Here is a 20,178-nt window from a genome sequence, read left to right as displayed (position 1 = left end):
TTGGAACTACTATGGGATGCCATCTAGGACAAAAACTTGATAGAAGTGTCTTAGATTTAGGTTATTATGGAGGTTTTTTTAACTGTAGCCAGTAAGTCAAAGGGAGAAGAAAAAGTTGTCTATTCAAAGAGCCCAATAAATCTGTAATAGCTAACATATTCTATTGAAGTGAATTAAAAAAAAAAAAGAAAAACCAACAACAACAAAAAAACCCCAACCCCCCAAACCACTGAGCACAGTCTAAAACAAAACAGAAAACAGTCAAAGTGAAGAGAGTGTAACTTAACAGGTGGTACAGCTACTGCCTTCTTGATAAATAAGCCGCTGCTATCTCTCACCTCCCTCCCTGCTTGCTGTCTCGGGTTTCACAATCTTGATCAGGACAACTGCACCTTAGTTTGTATAGCACATTATGACACAATCACAATTTTAGATGAAATTGTTTTCCAGTCAGGTAAGTCTAGTGCCACCCACATATTTACTTCCTTATAGTTCTGCTTCTCCTAGTATAATCCTGCTGACTAACTGTTGTTTACAACACAGCCTATAATTTGCCAAAAGTTTGGCTACTTTTTTTCCTCAAGATGAAAACACAACATGAAAACTGCAAAACACAGCAGTGATACATAATATAAACTAATCACCACGGTTAAAGTTATTGGACATTTCAAGGCTTTCTGACACAGAAATAGTGATGTTATAATTGATGCTGAAATTCAATATCACACCTACCTGTCAGCAAATGACTGATCAGGTCGCTCCTCAATGGTTTTAGAAACCTCGTAATGCTCATAATGCCTATAAACAAGGTGTATTATTAAGTTCGTATACAGAAAAAGATGTACACAGAAGTACAAATATTTTCTATTAAAAATACTCAAAACAGACCCTTCAGCATATAAAAAGGGTGAACGTTCTAAACAGGCTTAGTCTTATTAGCCAGAAACAAAACAAAAGAACCCAAAGAAAGGTTATTGGAAAAACTGCTTGCAAGTACTTGTTTGTAAGTGACAAAGAATCTAAACCTCAGCATGCCAAATTGGTTAACACTTACTGCTGAAGGTAATGTTTCAACTTACCTAGCAGTTTAATTCTCTATTACCTGTCAATGAGAGGATGGCCAGGTCGATCCTCTATCGTTTTAGATACTTCATAGAGCTCATAATGTCTATAAACAAAACACACACACAATAAAATATATATTAAACAAAAATTTTCTAGAAGTTGAACAAACAGCAAGCATACAGACAGAAAAATGAGAAAGCTCAGATGTATCAGTTAGGAACATGAAAATCCATGAGGGAAAAAAAAAGACTTATAAACACTGCAAAAATTGTAAGTATCAGTAGATGACAGTGTTTATCTTATCAGTTTCAATGCCAGAAGTAAAGCTTTGTCCAAACACAGCAGTTCTCTAAAAGTTGAGTGTATATTCTAGCAAACTATCTGGGTGTAGTCTGTAACCCAGAGGGAGAAATACTCACAAAATTGCACAAACAGAGCTCTTTCCCACTTGCCTGTTCCCAACCTCAGTGCTCTGCCACTAGTCGACAGCCAGCACAGCTCTTTGGGGCAAGTATCGTGCCTTCATATAAGTTTATATAACATTTCACATTTCAAATTGGATCTTTGGCTATCATCACAAACAAACATTTAACACTAGATATTTAAAATTGCAGTTTGACTGAACCTGCTCATTTAATATTAAGCAAAGCCATCCTTGTTTAGCAAAAGGCATCCTTTTGCAGCAACCTCAGAAGCAATGAAATCCTCCAAGACTAAAGTACATATCAAGGATTTAGATATGCAATTATATTACAGCAGCTTAATAAGTTACTGCACAAAGTCTTATTATCCTACAATTGCAGCAAGCTAAAACTGTAGAGATACTCTGGCTCAGCTGCCAAGAAGAACCTGTTTAGCCATTTTAGCAACCATGCCTCTGTTTTGCTCAGCATGGATCTCAAGCAGCAGCAGCAATTTAACATGAGTTAAAGTAACTCCAGATCTCACAATCTCCCCTGCAAATATATGCAATTTTGTAATCATATTTTCTTCTTCTAAGATTTAACTTGATACCAAGCATTATCTTCAGACATCTCTTTTTGCTTATACAACAGGGGGGAAAAAACAACCCTCAAGAGAAACAGCAAAAATTACTGCCTTGTGTATGACTAGCTAAGTACACAATAAAACAAGGAAAACTTATCGTTCTAATCTTTCAGTCAGATTAATCTCCCATGACACCTGTAATAGTAGTAGGAAAACTTTTCTGGGCAAGAACATGTACTTGTAAATTAACTACTTTTTTTTTAATAAGATGCTGAAGAAGAAAAACTGTTTCACCTCTAGAATAAATATACCCACAGTGGATATTTCTAACAGGCTGCGATATCTAAGCCAGTATCTGTTAACTCAGATATCATGATACCCCTTACTGGGTAATTAACACAGCAATTAAACTGCATTGTTGCATTGTCAAACTAAAATGAGAGAAATCTCTTGAAAGTCAGACATGTATTTGCTGGAGAATAGTTAACTTAGTATTTCTTCTGAAAACCCTATATGATGAACCACTGGCTTTCAACTTATAAGATTATGCAGAGACTAACAAATCTTCACAGTAAGCGCTTCAGGTCATCTTTGATTTGGCTGCAATTACTGTATTTATACATAGCTTCCTGTTTAAAAACCAGCAGAAGTGGATTAGAAGAACACTTGATACATGGGGAAAGAGTGTGTCTTAGACCTGACTCTTCTACTTCTGAAAAGAATGGGTAGCCTCAGCAAGATAATTTGTGCAATAAAATGTCACTTATGGCAATGAGCATTTGCAGTCAGGCTTCAGCAGTTTAAGCTATCACCGAACAGCTTCTAGGTGCCAAAATGCAAAAATACACATGCAATTATTTCTAGTCTATTCCAGGGCAAAATAAAACAGGTTTACATAAGGTAAAACGGTTTGCAACAGAACAGACTAAGGTGTACTAGGGCAGAGGAATTTCTCAAATTGTGCCAACTTGGTCACGCACACTTGTCTGATGACGCTTACACTATGCGTAAGGGATGGCACAACCAGGCCCTTACTATTTCACTGCTGAAGTACATATAAGTAGCTAGCAGGTTTAGGCTATCATGTGGTGCCCTGCAGTGAGTGACTAATCTATGGTAGGAATCATACACAAATGCACTTATACATTCAGGACTTCTACAGTCGCTTAGAAACGTATTTAAATTTCTATGCAGATGGAAGAGAGAGCACATCTCCCTTCACAAGCACAGACCTTTGGTACTGAGGTGTCTCCACTGATGCTTCCCTCTGCCTTTCTGCATGTCGCTTCTGATCCTCCTCCATCTCCGCACGCCGCTTCTGCTCCTCAGCATATTGCTGTTCCTGCTCTTTACGTTGTCTCTCAAGCTCTTGTTCCTGGAGCTCCCTTTCTTGCTGAAAACGGAGGGCTGCTTCTTCCTGGATCTGCTGTTCCTCCTGGAGCCTCCTCCRTTGCTGTTCTTTTTCTTCCTCATGCAGCAAGCGTGCTGCTGACTCACTTCCTCCATCTCCTTCTGTATCGTCAGGAGTATTCGTTCCAGTGCTTGCCCTCCAGCTGGACACTGACGGAGTCAGTGCAGGGACAGACACTGTGTTTAAAGTTAGGACAGTCTGCTCCTGCAGCAGGGGGAGGGAAAAAGAAAGAAAAAGAAAGAAAAAAAAAAGGTGTTGAGGGAGGGAGGCTGGTTTTGTTTTTTTTTAAACAGAGCAGGTTGCTCATTTAGAAAACATTTTGTTTATTCTATAACAGAAGACTGGGATAAAAAGCAACCCAGACATTCTCAATGCAATGCACACAGTGTACTTTGGTTTCATCTTTGAATGTCTGCAAGCACATTCTCCTAATGCAAGAGCTCCATTTCACACAGCAGCCTTAGCTAGCTCCATGGGCTGTGTGTCCACTAGTATGTGAAACATCCTTCTAAAACATCTAAAAACCACTTACTTTTCAAGCCAGCTCATCTCCACTTACATGCCCACTGAAAACAAACCCTTCTATGACGCCTACAATAAGAAAATCATCACATACCAACATTTTTTCTTACCCTTCTTACTCAGAAACCTGGGACCTACCTAAGGGAACCACTGCAAGCGTGTACCAGACCAATGAATTCCACATGACTTGTCATGTAGAGAAAGCCCCCACCCTTCCTGCATCCCTCTAGCATCTAAAAGTCAAGCCTCAGACCTACCAATCTATGACTCTTCTCTCAAACATGAGAAAAAGTCTTTCAGCAGTCTAAAAATCTTTTAATTGACATGAACAAATACTCTATGCCAATTAAAGACTGGTCCAGTCTTTGATTCTAACAATTAAAAAGATGACATGTTTTGCATCCTTTTGCTGCAAAGTCCTCTAACAGGTCAAAGAGGTTTCTTATTGAAGTCCTAAGCTTTAAATTAGAGTCGTCTTGTTCATTACTCTATATAAACACAACTGCTCTAGCTAGGATGCCTGAAGCAGCACTCCTTGATCTCATATAGCAATAGAGAAGATATCTCAGACACCTCCCACGCCCAGGAAAAAAACCTGTTCATCTTCCCATAGGCAACAACTACAAAAGTAGGCAGCTACAGAAAATGGACATTCAATATTTTGAAACATAGCAATGCTGAAGTTGATTTATTATGTAAATTTATCAGAGACAGGATGAATGGGATGACAGTAACAAGCCAGGCACATATGAACGAGCATAATGATGAAGCAGAATTTCAGGTAACAAAAGGAGTTAAATATTATTCAGCAAAAAAGGTGACCATTTTCATTCTGGTCACAATAATATCCTACATGTTGTAACCATTGTCAACATATTTCTGGTATTAGTTACTTAACCAATCCATCACGAAAAAAGTCTAATTCAACAGGTCAGGAACATCCCATTTCCTCTTTATGTCCTATCTTTGCAACCTCTTTCTGCCAAGTTATAGACAATGTTTTTATTTTAGAAGCATTTATTTTCCAAAGTGAGAAGATATATGACATAGCAAAACAATTATTTCCCTGCTTCCATATTTCTACTATTTGGGGGGGGGGGGGAAGGACCATGAAACTGCACTGTTACAGGTGAAGCCATATTCATAGCCTACCTCATCTAAATATTTGGAGCTCTCTTTTTCTGCTTCCTGCTTAGCTCGTAGCCATTCTTCTCTCAGTTTTTCTTGTTCCCGTTGGTATTTCTCCTGTTAGGTTAGATTGAAGTTAGACACACAAATAAGAACCAGGGTATGTTTTATTTGCATTAAAATATAATACTTTTATTTAATATGCCTTAAAACAGTCAGACTGGTGTGGTAAAAACATGCTGGAGCTCCATCAGGACATTGGGTCTGGCATGAGCGAGTGAAATCCTGGCCCAAATACAAATCAAAAGGAATCTGGTCATTGATTTCACAGAATCCAGGTTTACTTGCTAGGTCTCCTAACAACCATCCTCACATCTGTTATATTCCCTGCCTTACAGTTTAGTTTCCATTTGAACGAAACCCAGCTATGTAAGGTATTTCTTGAAAGACAGAGTAATTATATTTAACTTGGAATTGGACACAGTAATAAGGTAAACACAAAGTGCCCTACAAGCGAAATATGAGGCAGTAATTTGGTTCGAGTGAGAACACTTGATCTTTTGGAAGCTTATCTAAACAAAAGCCAATTTCTGGACCTCTGAATTTGTCCTATGACTGGATTTGGTATGAAATCAATGCAATGTCTTAAAGGCATTATTCAAGGCACACAATAAATGGTTTAGTGGGTTTTGTCAGTCGCCACTTAGGTCTTGGGAAAAGCAAAATGCTTAACAATGTCAAAAGTATTCCTTCTAAGATACTGGAAGGAAGTAAAGAAAGATCTGGTTTCTTTTCTCTGTTATTTGAAAAATCATCATTGGGATCATGCGGAAGAAAGGGAACATTATTACTCTGGCCAAATTTAGTTCTTCAAGACTAAAGAAGGAGAAGCAAAGAAAAAGAAAAAAGCAATGGGAGAAGACTAAGACTGTTCTCAAGAAGGAAAGGGGAGGCAAATTTTGTTCTTTAAAGACATCTCTTTGAGTGTCAAATGGAGCACCCAAAGCGTAAGAGGCCACATACATATTTAGGAAGGCACTGCTGTAGCCTTGCAGAGTTTACAAGCTAAGAGGAATGAAAAAAGCTAAAGCATCCTAAAAGCAATGGGGTAGCTAAGTTATGTTTTGACATCACAATCTTTTGCTGAATGCACCAATTTTAATAAGAGGGCTTCTGCAGAGAAAGTGATGTTCACCAATGTCTCTGCTAGCCAACAGACTTTAGATAACTAACCTTAATTTAATTTTCAGACATATGTTTTAGAGCAATGACCACAGCTCATTGAAACATAAGCCCATTCAGCTCTAGAATGTGTTTGTTTTTTATACTGTCCTAAGGTGACACACATTGCCCCTTCTCTCTGCAATCCTTTCCTCCAGCTCTAGCAAACTGGATGTGAAGATGTTCTTTGCGCTCATCAGTAGCTTCAGCTTCCTGAACTCACAGAGATCCTGGGAATCAGGTTGACCAACACATAGGATGGTAACAGGCATCCATCTGAGGCACTGGCTCCCTTCTCTTCATCTCCAAATACAAGGCAACACCTCAAATTGAAGGTAAACCCACCCTAGAGACAATTTTCTTAAAAAATAAAACTCATATTTAAAAGTGAAGACCGCTGCCACTTCGGTTTCTGCTTGCCCTTTAAATTCAGTTGCCAGTAAGATCATACCGGCCTTGTGATGACTGAGCATTTCTGCTACAGTGAACATACAGCCTAGGTTTTGATTTCATGAAGCTCACTAGCATTTCCACCTTTTTTTGCTGGGTAATTGCTAGTGCGTGTTTCTGTTCTGCCATGAAAGCATCTGAAACTCTTCGTAGGACATCAATAGTTGCAGGAGTTGAGAAAGGTTTTCTTCCTTGGCAATTACTAGACTCAAAGGAATGCCGCCTACGATTATGAAGATGAACTATACCTGCAGTAAACGCTCCTGCTCCTTTTGCCATTTTTCCTGTCGTTTTCGTTCTTCCTCTTGGTCCCAAACCCGACGAGTAGGAGCACTAATGGATGGGACTGGGAGCTAAAATAGCACAGAAATGAGATATTTTTATCATCTTCCCCCATGTAATCGGCACTCTACATTTAAAATTTTTTTTTTTTTTTTTAAATGGGAAATACAAAAGCTATTACAAACAGCACAGGTTTAGAGTGACAAGAACCTAAATTAGCCTTTTTCAAAGAGACAGAATGCAACCATTCTCTTACACACTAAAAAAGTTTAGTCAGTAGTTTGAGTTGTTTGATCAGAATTTTAAGGCAGTGTAAAAAGCAATAGAAAGTGTGTGTGTGAGGGGGGTGTCCTGAAACCACCAGGGTTACACAGCTAGTAAGTTGTTTGTAAATAGTACTTACATCAGGCATTGCAGCCTCTGGGCCTCCTGTAGGATTTAGAAATAGAAGGCAAAACAAAAACAGAAATTGTTAGAACCATACTTGTTACTGCAAGACTTGTTTAAATGTGGAGAGTGTCAATTTCAGACTAATTTTTGCTTCTTCTGTAAGCCATGCTTGTATTTGACCCTACTTCATTTACTTGAGGGCAGAATTCATTAGGTGCCTTCAACTAATGTGTGCAGTTGTTGAAAAGCTTTACATGCTTTCAAGTGCCATCAGTAATTGCTTGAATTAGCAGTACATCTCCCACTGCAGCAATACAGAAGTTATTTGCTACGGCTTTCCTATCACTACCCTGAAACCCAGCTGTTTAGCATGACTGTACTCAGAACACTGTTCCAGTGTGCAGCAGCTACTCACCTAATGCCCTGGACATGAATTAATAGCAATAGACTTCCACAGGCAACTTTTCTACCACAAAAGAATGTATTTTCCCTTTCCACTGTCCTCTTTTTCTGCTCCCAAAAGCACACTTGACTTTGGTGAGCTTGTCAACACTTACCACAAACTATGTTATTTGAGGCTATCATGCTTGCCTTTAGCCCATGACAACATGGGTAAACATAATTACATTTAAGTTATGATTAAACATTATTATGTTAACAAATTAAAAATGGAGAAAATACAGGGAAGTACAAATTTAAGTGCAATCTTTTCCTAAACATCAAGTTACATCTTTATATTTGTTTGCTACTAGTGAACTTGTTACTTAGCTATCCAAATTTCAGTTTAAAAAAATGCATAAAAGCAAGAGTTGAAACACTTCTCTAAAGTACGTAGGAACACAGGAACCTGAGAAAGGAGGTGAGATTTAGCATACAAAAGACATCTAATAAATCATGGATCAGTGTCTAATCTATTTATGCACAATTTTGTCTTCATTATCAGACTGGAACAGCCCCAGTGACAATAGGAATTGATCCCCTGTGCAACTGCACCAGGAGATGCTGAACAGAGGTAGAGGGAACAGACATCTTGCTCCCTTCTTTTCTCACCCCATAAACTTATGCTGGCCTACAGAGATTCAAAAATAGGAATCTTTCATCTCCCTGTAATGTCAAGGTGTCAGAAATTAAAAAAGAACAAAAACGTACTGAGTGTACACTCTAAAAATATGTCCTTTCTCCTCCCCCTCAAGCAAAAGTTAAATACTTTAAATATTGCTATAAAACTCATTGAAATAAAAACAAAATTCATAGCAAGCCTTTAAATATTTGATCAAGCAAAAAACCCAGCAACCTTGTTTCCCCCACAACATTGCAGGTACAAATACAGAAGAAGTATTCGAAAGCAAACAGAACCATAAACACAGACTTAAGCTTTGGCATTTCACTTATCACTTCTTGAAAAAAGAAAGCCATCACCATGAAGGACAAAGTCCTGGCTCCACTAAAATCACTGGCAAAATTCACACGGGACTTCCAGTGGGACAGCATTTCACTCTTACAGGCCACAGCCAAACAGCAAAGCATACATAGTCTGAGGACAGCGTTAGACATACAACAGTAGTGGAAGTATGTGAGTTGTGACATGCAGAACACCAAACAGTAACCTACAAAACCAAAGTTGAGTGCCTTATTTTTTGTCTTTAAAAATAACATATTCAATTCAAAATTTATATTGGTTTTCTTGGGATCTAGTGACATTACCACATAATGGAAGGCCAGCCACTTGCTGTATTCTGTCAATTTAGATGAAAGCATAGAGTTGCAACTCCAAATAAACTCCAATTTACTGTTAAATATTTTATCGATATCTCATTGAATTCTGCACTAAGCCTCTGCTGGAATGGTCAACATTTTTCTGTTTTGTAGGTAGTAGCAAACCTGAACAGAGTGCTATACTTCTTACTCCTACCCAGTGAAAGGGAAAAAAAAAAAAAAAAAAAAAAGAGTTTGAACAACATATAAGAGATTTAATTAGCTTTAGATATAAGAGAACACACAAAGACCCATTACCACAAAGGTAGACCCATGAATTGTAAGAATAACCTGATGACCCTGGGGAAAGAAGGGAAATTAATTATGTTGCTTTGTCATAACTGCAACAAGCAATGCTGAAGAGGCATAATACCCAGCACCAGAGACTTGTTAAGAAGAGTGTGCAGCAAGAATAATTTCATGGGAAGTACATGAAATATTAGCTCTTTGTTTTACCTTGTTCAAAAAATTGTGACCGTCTTTTTAAGTTTTTCAAAGAAATAGGTTCAGATGCTATTTGAAAAATACAAAGAATACAAACAAATCAATGAGGTGCTGTCTTTTCTTAAATTATCACCACCCCTGGATAACAAACAACATTTGTTAGACCTCCAATCTATTGCAACGTCACTTCAAAAAAACCTGGAACACAGAGGAAATCTAATCTTTCATAACAACAAATACAGTTTTTAGTAGGTTACACCATACACTGATTAGCATTTCATTCTAGCACTAACACTGTCCAATTACGACAACAGTATAAGGGTCCCACAAAGACTCAARGTTCTTCCTGTCTAATTTAAGCCACTTTGAGATGCCAAATTAGGAGCCTAATTGCCACAGGCTCCATTTAAGGTCAGCAGAAAGGCATTTCCAGAGGGCAATTGACCTCTTAGGGGAACTCTTTTATAAACCACCAAGCACATGCAAGATAAAATAAGAAGTTTCCATTTTAGGGTTACTGTTCCATTAGGAAGTCTACATACCTGCTCTCTGTTGCCAAGTAAGGCTAGATTTGCTCATAGCATCATGAGTAATTGCTCATACCAGAAACCACCAATATTTTCTCCAGGAATAAAAATTAAAAACAGAAAGAAAGAAAGAAACAAACAAACAAGAATAACCCCCACACTTGAATTAGAAAAAAGTTGAATACTCTCTTCCCAGATAGTGAAATAGATTGATATTCATACTGACTCGGTCTCTCCACAATGCAGTGGTAGCTATAATAAACTCTGTGCCTTCCACTTCTTTCATTCCTACCACACAGTAAATTTACAACCACTAATGCTGAGACAGGGGATTTGCCACTGCTTTGTTGTCAGTTCTCTGACTGCTTAGCACGCCGCAGAAGCAAACTGCACCCGATTTGGATGCAATTAGATCTTTGCGATACCTGTCTAGCTTTCAGTTCATTAAGGTCTCATTTAGCCCACTGTATAAAGCTCGCGATGATTATAGGTTTAGTATCTATGCTCGTGCCAAACCCATACAATTAGCAGCTGAAAAGCAATGGCAGTTTACCTCTCTGTTCGTTAGAGCCAAGATCTCCTTGCAACCCATTTATCAATTTTGTTTCTGTACCCTGAAAAAGAAAGAAAGAAAGAAAGAAAAAAAAAGTCTCAGGTTCATTAGTTTTGTGGAAATTTATCACAAAGTTAAACATTTCCTCTCATAGGAACTATATACCATTAAACATTTCAGAATGTAAGGTTTTACCCTTCTGGGGAATTTCTATTTTAAAACTTTCTGAGTATACTATATGATAAAAGGACTGTAGGCAGTTGCCGGGATCAATAACTGGCTTTGAATTGATGGCTGCAGTAAAAAACATTAATTTGCAAGAAAATGCCAGAAGCTGAGATAGTTCTTCCAGTTCAGCTCCTTGGCAGGCAGTGAGTTATTTGCAAATAATCTGAAAGCATGCACACCTTCTGTTCCTCAGGACTGCAACTTTCATTTAAGCTAATAATGGAGGTAGTAGGTGTTTATAAAGAATAAACAGTCTGCACATTTTAGTTAAAATGCAGTCTGCAAATATGTTAATACTTATCCTATATTCTTGAACAGACAGTAGCCAGGCTTTAAAGCAGATCTTATTTACCTTAATAAATACATAGCTGCATCTCCATATTTGCGTATTTGCAGAAATATAAATTCCTTATAATAAGCACATATACAAGTAACCATAAGATTTCTTGAGTCATTTTTTCTTCTCCCTGCCCCCCCCATTAAGGCCTTAAGTTTTGACTTTTTTCTTCCCCCCCCAAACCCATGACCCTTTAAACACACTCACAGAACTTTGAAGGCTGCTGGAGAAATCTCTTTTTGGTGATATGGTTGAAGTGTTTGAAACTTGTTCTCCAGAAGTTGCATCAACCCATTTATTTTCAGATGTACCTATAATGTTGGTAGCCATACTGGTGAGATTGAGGATTTTATGCCTTAGATGTGGCAGGGAAGGCTGGTCTGTGCCCCAATCTTTTTGATATGTGGAGATCAAGAAATTAACGTAGACAGTAATGTCAAAGAACAGAACAAGAGTTAGAGAAAACACATTCAAATAATACAAAAACAGAAAAAACACACATGTAACAAAAGAGGGAGACATACAAATCAGGTAGAATTTGCAAAGACAGGAAAAGGGGCTTTTATGAGCAGACCGCCTTCCCCAAAAATGCAAGTGTTAGTCAAAGCTAGGTAAAAGTTTACCAAGATGCATTGCTTACTATTCCATTAGTAAGAACCAAGGAAATTCTCCCAACTTTAGCTCACACAAGGTACATTTTGAAATAGGGAATATTCAAGATAGAAAGTGTCTTTTTCATGTACAAGCTACCCAGGAAACACACACAGGGCAAAAAAGGGCTGTCTAAACTAAACTAGCAAAACAGATGAGGGGAAGACAAATCATAACCTCCATCCCACCACCACCCTTAAATTTATCTGACTAGTTATGCTCCACTAACTTCAGTCTTCACTTGTGCTAGGTATGGTACAAGTTGTGATTTTTTTTTTTCCTGTCTACTCCTCACCCCACTATTTTTTTTTTCCCCACTTGCTGCTACGTTATTCTACCTATCTTCCCACTAAAAGAATTTTATATTATTATAATCTGAAAGAACTCATTGGTCACGCTTCAAACACTGGAAAAATTCTTTTGTGACTATGAAAGAGTATCCTGATCAAACCCATGGCATGTCTGGAGATGTGACAAGGCCCTCAGCCAGGATGGAAGTCCTCACTTGCCAGAGTGGATAGTACCATGTTGAGAGATTACAATATCACGATATTTGGGTCAGTGATCAAAGTTATAGCACAGAAGAGCTACGTCAGCCACAAGCTTGTAGGCCACCAAAACCCTTCCCCAGAAGAAAGGACACAACCCTCCTTCCCTGAAGAAAGAAGGGGATGAAAAGAAGCTGTTGAGAGAGAGGATCTAAAAGTTACTATCCTCTAGGGAAGGACCCCACTTCATTTATGTGGTATAGCAGGAGAAGAGAATTTTCTGCTCCCTTGTGTGGTGGTTGCACAATTTAACTGTGCATTGTCTCAAACAGGCCAGAGCATAAGGGAGAGGTCAGTAGTTTAACATTTAACAGACTTGCTTGTGAAGACATTTGTAATGCAGAAGCAGTTTAAAAAAAGCCAAGTTGTGTTAAAATGCAACTGACACACTAGCAAACTACTTAGCTCAGATACGTATTACTACTGTAAGGGAAATAAGGACTCTCAGCTGTCATGCACAGCAGAGACAAAGCTTATTTGCCTTACAGAGCACACCGTATCTGCCCTACGAAAGAACTCACCATTCTTTCCATATCGTCTGACATCCATGACCAGGTTTCCAGTTTCTAGTGCTCTAGCGATGGCTTCTTCCCACTGACTATAGTCCATATGTGAAACCTTTGTGCCATTGAGAGCAATGATCTCATCATCTACATGCAGCTGACCAAGTGCTGCAGGGCTACCTGCAGAAAACAGGAAAAAAAAAAAATTATGTCTCCATTCACAATTATTTTTACCACAGTTTGGGGGAGGGGGGGAACGACACGTATATTTCTTTCGAAGAAATGCCTTTGATAGATATTGAAAAAGTCTTTGAAAAATTTACCGCACTGTGTATAAGGTCAGTAAACTGTTAATATCAAAGTAATGTTCAATTTTAGCCTTATGAAAATAAGGCAGAACATTAGCCTTTTGAATTTGCAAGCATTCACACACTGGCTAGCTCATTTAACAAATGGGCTCTGGTTTGCCTACTCCTGCCTTTATAGCCTGGGGTAGTGAGAAAGAGACAGCATTGCAGTATCTGTAGCCAATGATACCTGAAATTCAGCCAATGTTTGGGTAATCCTCTTGTTTGCTTGAAAAATGGGCTCCACTTTGTTAACTCCAGGATAAACTGGCTTGCTTATTTACTTTTTCTGGGCTCTGCTGACATGAATATGCTGCTCTACTGCTTTGTTAAAATAGATTGTTAGCTCTGAATCAACTGAAGATTGGACTAACTCAAGATATTGCTGGGTGCCCTAACATTAGACTTCTTTCTATTTATTTGTTGGTAGCTACGACTCAATTGAGAGCAAATTTTATTGCAGCTTGGACTTTGAATTCTACATATATTTTGCAAGACAGGCTGCACTTTACACTGTTTTTTTTTTTTAATCTATTACTATGCACTGCCACGTGATCCCACTGATCTAAGGACAGCCAGCATACAGGGCCAGTTATTAGGCTTTTTTTTTTTTTTTTTTTTTAAATAAGAAGATGGATGAGCTTAGAATATCAGACTTCAGTAAGATTTCATGAATTGTATCTGAAGGGTTTTTCCATTGGCATTTATTCCCTTAGCAGAATACAAAAGAGAAAAGCTACATGAAAATGGAGTTGAAGACTGAGAAATRAATCCTCACTCTAAAAAAAACAAACAAAAAACCCCCCCCAAAAAAACGAGACAAACTTGAATGACACAATGGAAGCTTTTCCAAAGCAAATGGAAGAATCCATACATCTTATTTAAAATATACCAAGGACAATGCTATATTACATTATCAGAAACAAGTGTGGACAAACATGAGAGAGGAATTTAGACCCCTCATGATTCATCTGACCTTCTTCTGACTCACTAGAAAAATGCTATTAGAAGTCTGGATCATCTGCTAAGGATTCAGACAGATTTTAATATTCCTGGCACCCCAGGAAGTTAAGAAATGAAGAAATGCTAGGCTTCCTAATACTCCTCTGAACCACTTCATAGTTCACAAAAACAAAAACACAATGACATTTTAAGGACCATGTTGGAAGAGGAAGTATAGCTCCATGTTCTATTTTTCTGTATTTTTTTCTCAAAGTATGGACTGAAAACTCCAGTAGCAGTTATCAGCAAACTTTCAAAATATACCAATTTTAAACAGTATTATCAGAGAAAAAAACAGAGTTTTTATTTGGAGGAAATAGTAAAGGTATATGCAATGATGAAACTGGAAGAACCTGTACCTCCTTAGAGCAAGGAAGGTGGAATAAAAGTTAATAGAATTGAAGGTCAAATGGAAAGTATTATTTTCAAAAATATATACAGAACATTCTGAATTGTGTTTTGCTTCAAAATCTAAGATCTTCAGTACCATACAGTTTGATCTCACATTGACTAAACTTCACGCTTATGGTAAAGGGACTACTTCTGGCTCAAGGAAAGAGATTGGACTAAGTACCACCCTGTTTTCTGTTGTCACATAGAATGAACCCTAGGAACCAAAAAAGTTGGTGTTCATTTTACTCAGATAACTTGACTGAGCTGAGATCCAGCTCTGAGGTGAGAATGGTGCCTCAGCACAATTACAGTAGGCACATGGCTGGGGGGGGGGGGTATTACCAATTCAGGTTTTAGGAAGTGAAAGGGAATTCAAGATTGCACGCTTCCTCCCATAAGATCACCACAAAAACATACCCAACATATCCCAACCATACACACATGAATGAATAGCTAGTCTCCACATGTAGGCCTTGCACAGACAAGAGAACTTATACCACTCAATTTTTTGCACCAAACTTTGCCAGCTATATACTTTGCTTCCTATACTGTCTCTATAATCTATGAAGAAAGGAGTCTCTCCAGAGTGCAATTCTGAGCACCTGTATTAGGGCTTCTGCTCCGATTCACCCTCCAAAGCAGCTTTGGTTTCACTAATGATAAGAGGAGTCTACAGAGACTAGCGGGCTATTCAGATGCCTAAAGTGTGTGGTGTCAATTGCCGCCTTCTGTCCAGCTCCACCATGACTATAGGATTTAGTGATAGTTTCTTTATGTGGGTGTAGAGGATTTAGTTTCCATTAAATAGAACAGTTAACAGTGTTTTTTATATATTTTCCTGAAGGTAGAAAATTTTTCTCTTAAAACAAACCAAAAAAACCCCACCACCCCCCAAAACACTAAAAAAACCTCCCAAAACACCATTTTCTCACTCATTTTCAATACGTACTCATTTACTCCTACCCTATCCCTATCTGTTGTTGCTAACACACATTAATATTAAACTCAGATTTGCATATAAAAATCAAAACATGAAGGAAATGGGTCAAATTTATTTTCCAAAGAACACGTCCTCTACGCCTGTGAGTGTTAGATCACAGCATGTACACTTCTGTATCAACTCTATCTCAAACAATGGCTGCAAATAGGATGTGGGAAAGGGGAAGGACTGAAATAATGGAGATTATACAGCAGTGGGGAAATTGGCAGAGCAATGTCAAGATTTAAAAGATTCTAAGGCTTTTTTTTAATGTAATTTTTAGCATAAAAGACAGAAAATGCCTGTAAAAAAAAGAACACTATATTCTTTTAAAGTGGGCCTCACTGAAACATGCATTACAATTTTAACTCTTAATAAACTTTTTGTGAATGCATATAAGAAGTTCATTTTGTTTGCCAAATAGATTTCTTACCAATTTTTTGAAGTAAAAGCATATGTAGAATCCAGAGTCATTTATAGGCAATAAGAAGATAACTGCAGTTTAGCACTTAAAGAAAAATCAATAGAACTAGTTAGGATGGCAAATATGCAAGGATAATCAGACAAAGTCTTGCTGGAAGCTATTTCTGGCCTCATGAGGGAGAAAAAGGTGATTGGAAATAGTCAGTATGGATTTACCAAGCGTAAATCATGCTAAAACAACCTGTTTGTCTTCAATGATGAAACGACTAGATCTGTGGATGGGGAGTGTGGTGGATTTACTTCCTTGACTTTGGAAAGGCTTTTGACCTGGTCTCCCACAGTATCCTGGTATCAAAGTTGGGATGTTATGTCTACAAGGGTGCACAACTAGATGGGTGAAAAACTGATTGGACCATCAGGCTCAAAGGGTAGCAGTTAATGGGTCATACTCTACCTGGAGGCTGGTTACAGAGCTCCACATGGTTGTACTCTGGGATCTGTCCTGCTTAGTATCTGTATCAGTGACCAGGGGGATGAGATGAAAGGCATCCTCAACAAGTTTGAAAACCACATCAAACTGGAGGGTGCAGTTGATACGCTGGAGGGCAGGGCTGCTGTTCAGAGCAGGAACTTCATGACATTCAACAAGGACAAATACAAAGTCCTGCCCTGGGAAGGACTAACCCCTGAGACAGTACAGGCTGGGGGCTGCCCAAGGGGAGCAGGACATGGGCATCTGGTGGGTGCTGGACTGAACATGAGCCAGCAGCATGTCCTGGCAGCATGGAGGGCTAGCAGCACCCGGGCGGTACAAACAGGGGCACAGCCAGTAGGACAACGGAAGTGACTATCCCCCTCCTTCACAGGGCACTTGTGCACACCAATAATATCCAGCTTGGGACTCCCAGTTCAGGAAAGTCATTACTAAACTGGGGTGAGTTCAACTGAGGGCCAGCAGGGTGGTCAAAGCTGGAGCACTTGCCGTGTGAGGAGAGGCTGAGGGATTCTTGTTCAGCCTGGAGAAGCGACAGCTTCAGGGACCCTAACAGCAGCCCTGGTACCTAAGGGGAAGTCATTGAGAAGGGAAAGCTTGCTTTTTATTATAATGCATGGCAGGAAAACAAGACACCATGGTCATAAACTAAGACAAGGGATGTTCTGACTGGATATAAGGAAAATTTTTCACTGGAAGGATAGTTATGCATTGGAGCAGGTTGCCCAGAGAGACTGTGCAGTCTCCATCCTTGAATGTTTTCAAACCCAGCTGGGTAAAGCCCTAAGCAACTAGGTCTGAGTTCAGTCTTGACACTTCCTTGAGCAGGGGTTTGGTCTAGGTGATCTCCCAAGGTTCCTTCCCACCTGAACTATCCTATGGCTTATTCTTAATAAAAAAACCCACAACATTCAGAAGTGCCCAGCTGAAAGCATATCTTACTGTTTCAGTGAACTGTCCACCTCTTTCATTCTTTGTTCCTTTAAATAAACCTACAGCTACTGCATAAGGATACATTAGTCAGTTACTGCAAAAAGATGTTAAATGCATGCTAAAAATGAGTACCAAATAGGTGCAGTCCACCCCAAATGCTCAGTTTAATCTTTCTACTTTGCAAATATCATAATAAAGCATAACCAAGGTAAGAGTGAGAGGGCCTTCATCTCCTCCCACACTCCAGCGTCAGGCACGGAGCTCATTTGGACCTTGGCGAATGACAGGCAGGAACATTCACTGCCCTCAGGTTTCTCAGTTACAGCTGATAGCACAATGAAACTGTCCTTTGCCTCCAGGTAACAAAAGTAAACCAGAGGCCTAGCATCAGGGAAAATAAATGGAAAGTTATTCTTCAGACAAGGTAATTAACTGTTACAATCTAATTATAAGAAGTATCCAGATATAATGAAGAGATATCTAAAAAATGACTTCAAAATGAAAAGTAAGGCTGCTCAGTAAGTACTGCTAAATGGTATCTTTTCCTCTCTGAAAAGCATAATGAAGGGCTAACTAAATGAGAAGTTTGCAGTGGTTTCTCTTTTCCTCAGGACGATCTTGTTTTAATTATAAGGAAAGGCACAATTAAATATTGTTTAAGTATTACTGGTAATGTGCAAGATGCCTGTTCAGAATGCAAAGATTGCATGCTATTTGCTTGCCTTAAAAAACAAAAAAAACAAAAAAAAACCCCAAAACCCCCCAAAACCCCCCCAAAACCCCCCAAACCCCCAAAACCCAAAAAAACCCCAAAACCCCCAAAAAAACCCAAACCCACCCCCCCAAAAAACACCCTTAATTTGATCTCTAAAGGAAACTATTAAAGCTAGAAATAAGCATATGTTTCATTTCAAGACAAAAATGTTTATTTTTTCATGGTATTAACACATCTGTAAAATTTTCACTGGAAGTTAATTTAGAAGTTACAACTGCTTAAAAATATCGCCTCCAAAATCCAACATGACAAGGAAAGAAAAAATTGAAATAAAAATACTAAATCCCAAGTTTCCTCTGCATGTGTTTACAGACTATAGAAAATGAAAGCTTTTAAACTAAGGAAAAAGGAATAATCCATATGTTTAAAAAACAAACAAACAAAAAACCCAACACTGTAGGTACCCCATACTACTGTTCTGTAAGAGACTTGGGAAACCTTTGGGTAATCACGTTTATACCTTTTCAGTGGTTACAGAACTGTCCTTGCTTCAGGAAATGCTTTTGAATACTTCTAAATTAAACACATTTTAAGAGATGAGAACTCACAGAAAAGCATTAACAGAGAAAATATTGATTTTTCTATTCTCTACCTGAGTTTTGGCAGTATCTGCAACGTTCCTAAAGCAAGAAGAAGAAAAGTTTGCACAGTTAAATATACATTTACCTTCTTCAACCGTCTGTACAAAGGCCCCTGAAGAATTCCAAGTTGTTGTAAACCCAAAGTTGCGACTGTGGCCAGGTCTCTGGTTTATACTGATTCTCATTTCACTGTACTGTTCCTGAAARATAAAACATGACACTACAGTATCTGGTATCACAGGAGTCTAAATGAGGGAAAGTTTATCCTCTAAATAAGTGAGGCTACTCACAATGTGCACTTTAATTATCTATTATTCGCATCATCTGCAAAGGAAACAGCACTGAAGTCAGTTAACTAACTAGGTTGTTTTTAATTCAAACATTACATTCTTTGTTTACATTTATGTTTATATTATTTTTCATATATATATATTTTAACTGTACTTTTTTCTAACTGTAAATTCACCATAAAATGATGCTACAAAATGTAAGACATTTAAGGAAACTAAAACCCTAAATGAACCTTCATGGATAGCCTTGTGAATATGTGAAATCTACTGCCTACTGACAAAGCATCAGTCAAATAGGAATGTGAAAAAGCTAGATAACAGTAATTCACCTTATTTATTCTTACACATGCTATAGAAGGCAGTATCAATTTCCTTTAGACTCAGTGCTGCAATTAGATTTACTTGTGTAAACAGTCATCTTTCTAATTTTGTGTGAAATACTACTAGCTTGCTATGGATTTTGTAATGGGTGCCTTAGACTATAAAGCTAATCCCAAAATTAGCTGGAATACAGATTTTCCATTCTAGGGGACTTTCAAGATGTTTTCAAAATCAGAATAAAAACTTAACATTTCCATTTTAAACTACACAAATATTTGATTTGGAATACATTTTGAAAAACCTGCTTTCAAGGTCAAAATGTATTACAAGCATGTGTTATATACATTAACATTTTAATATGAAGTCATTAAATACCAATTAAAACACCCAAATGAATGGTATTCACTTCATCACAATGAAACAGATATTATAAAAGAAAAAAAAATTTAGGCTTTTTCCATCAAACACTGTTAGAACAGATATAACGCAGGAACGTGTGTATGGAAAAGACACAGCATGCTCATGTGCACACTAAATGTATGCCCTAAATTTTAGTTGCCTGGTGAACCAATCTTCCCAAAAGGTGGGATTCATTTTCCCTAGCTTCAAATATTTAAAAGTTTAAGTATCTAAGCTAGT

General features: G+C 38.1%; 1 protein-coding gene across 9 annotated transcripts in view; it reads right to left on the bottom strand.

Moving 5' to 3' along the window:
* The window catches only part of LMO7 (LIM domain 7), a 100,319-nt gene that overhangs the window by 11,063 nt on the left and 69,078 nt on the right, over positions 1-20,178 (bottom strand). For 7 of the 9 annotated variants that reach the window (XM_026084607.1, XM_026084608.1, XM_026084611.1 and 4 more), the window contains 11 exons: positions 19,014-19,128; positions 13,021-13,182; positions 11,508-11,692; positions 10,736-10,796; positions 9,668-9,724; positions 7,470-7,495; positions 7,033-7,137; positions 5,138-5,230; positions 3,285-3,667; positions 1,103-1,168; positions 733-798 (listed from right to left, as the gene is read on the bottom strand). In XM_026084607.1, coding sequence (XP_025940392.1) covers positions 733-798; positions 1,103-1,168; positions 3,285-3,667; positions 5,138-5,230; positions 7,033-7,137; positions 7,470-7,495; positions 9,668-9,724; positions 10,736-10,796; positions 11,508-11,692; positions 13,021-13,182; positions 19,014-19,128 — 1,319 coding nt within the window. The remainder of the gene's footprint in view (positions 1-732; positions 799-1,102; positions 1,169-3,284; positions 3,668-5,137; positions 5,231-7,032; positions 7,138-7,469; positions 7,496-9,667; positions 9,725-10,735; positions 10,797-11,507; positions 11,693-13,020; positions 13,183-19,013; positions 19,129-20,178) is intronic. The other 2 variants (XM_026084615.1, XM_026084614.1) reach the window with 1 other exon arrangement.

The sequence above is a fragment of the Apteryx rowi genome, unplaced genomic scaffold, assembly GCF_003343035.1.
Source record: "Apteryx rowi isolate R43461 unplaced genomic scaffold, aptRow1 scaffold_649, whole genome shotgun sequence".
In the NCBI taxonomy this organism is placed as follows: Eukaryota; Metazoa; Chordata; class Aves; order Apterygiformes; family Apterygidae; genus Apteryx; species Apteryx rowi.
Note: the sequence above shows the minus strand (reverse complement) of the source record. Positions and strands in the feature narration are given on the sequence as shown.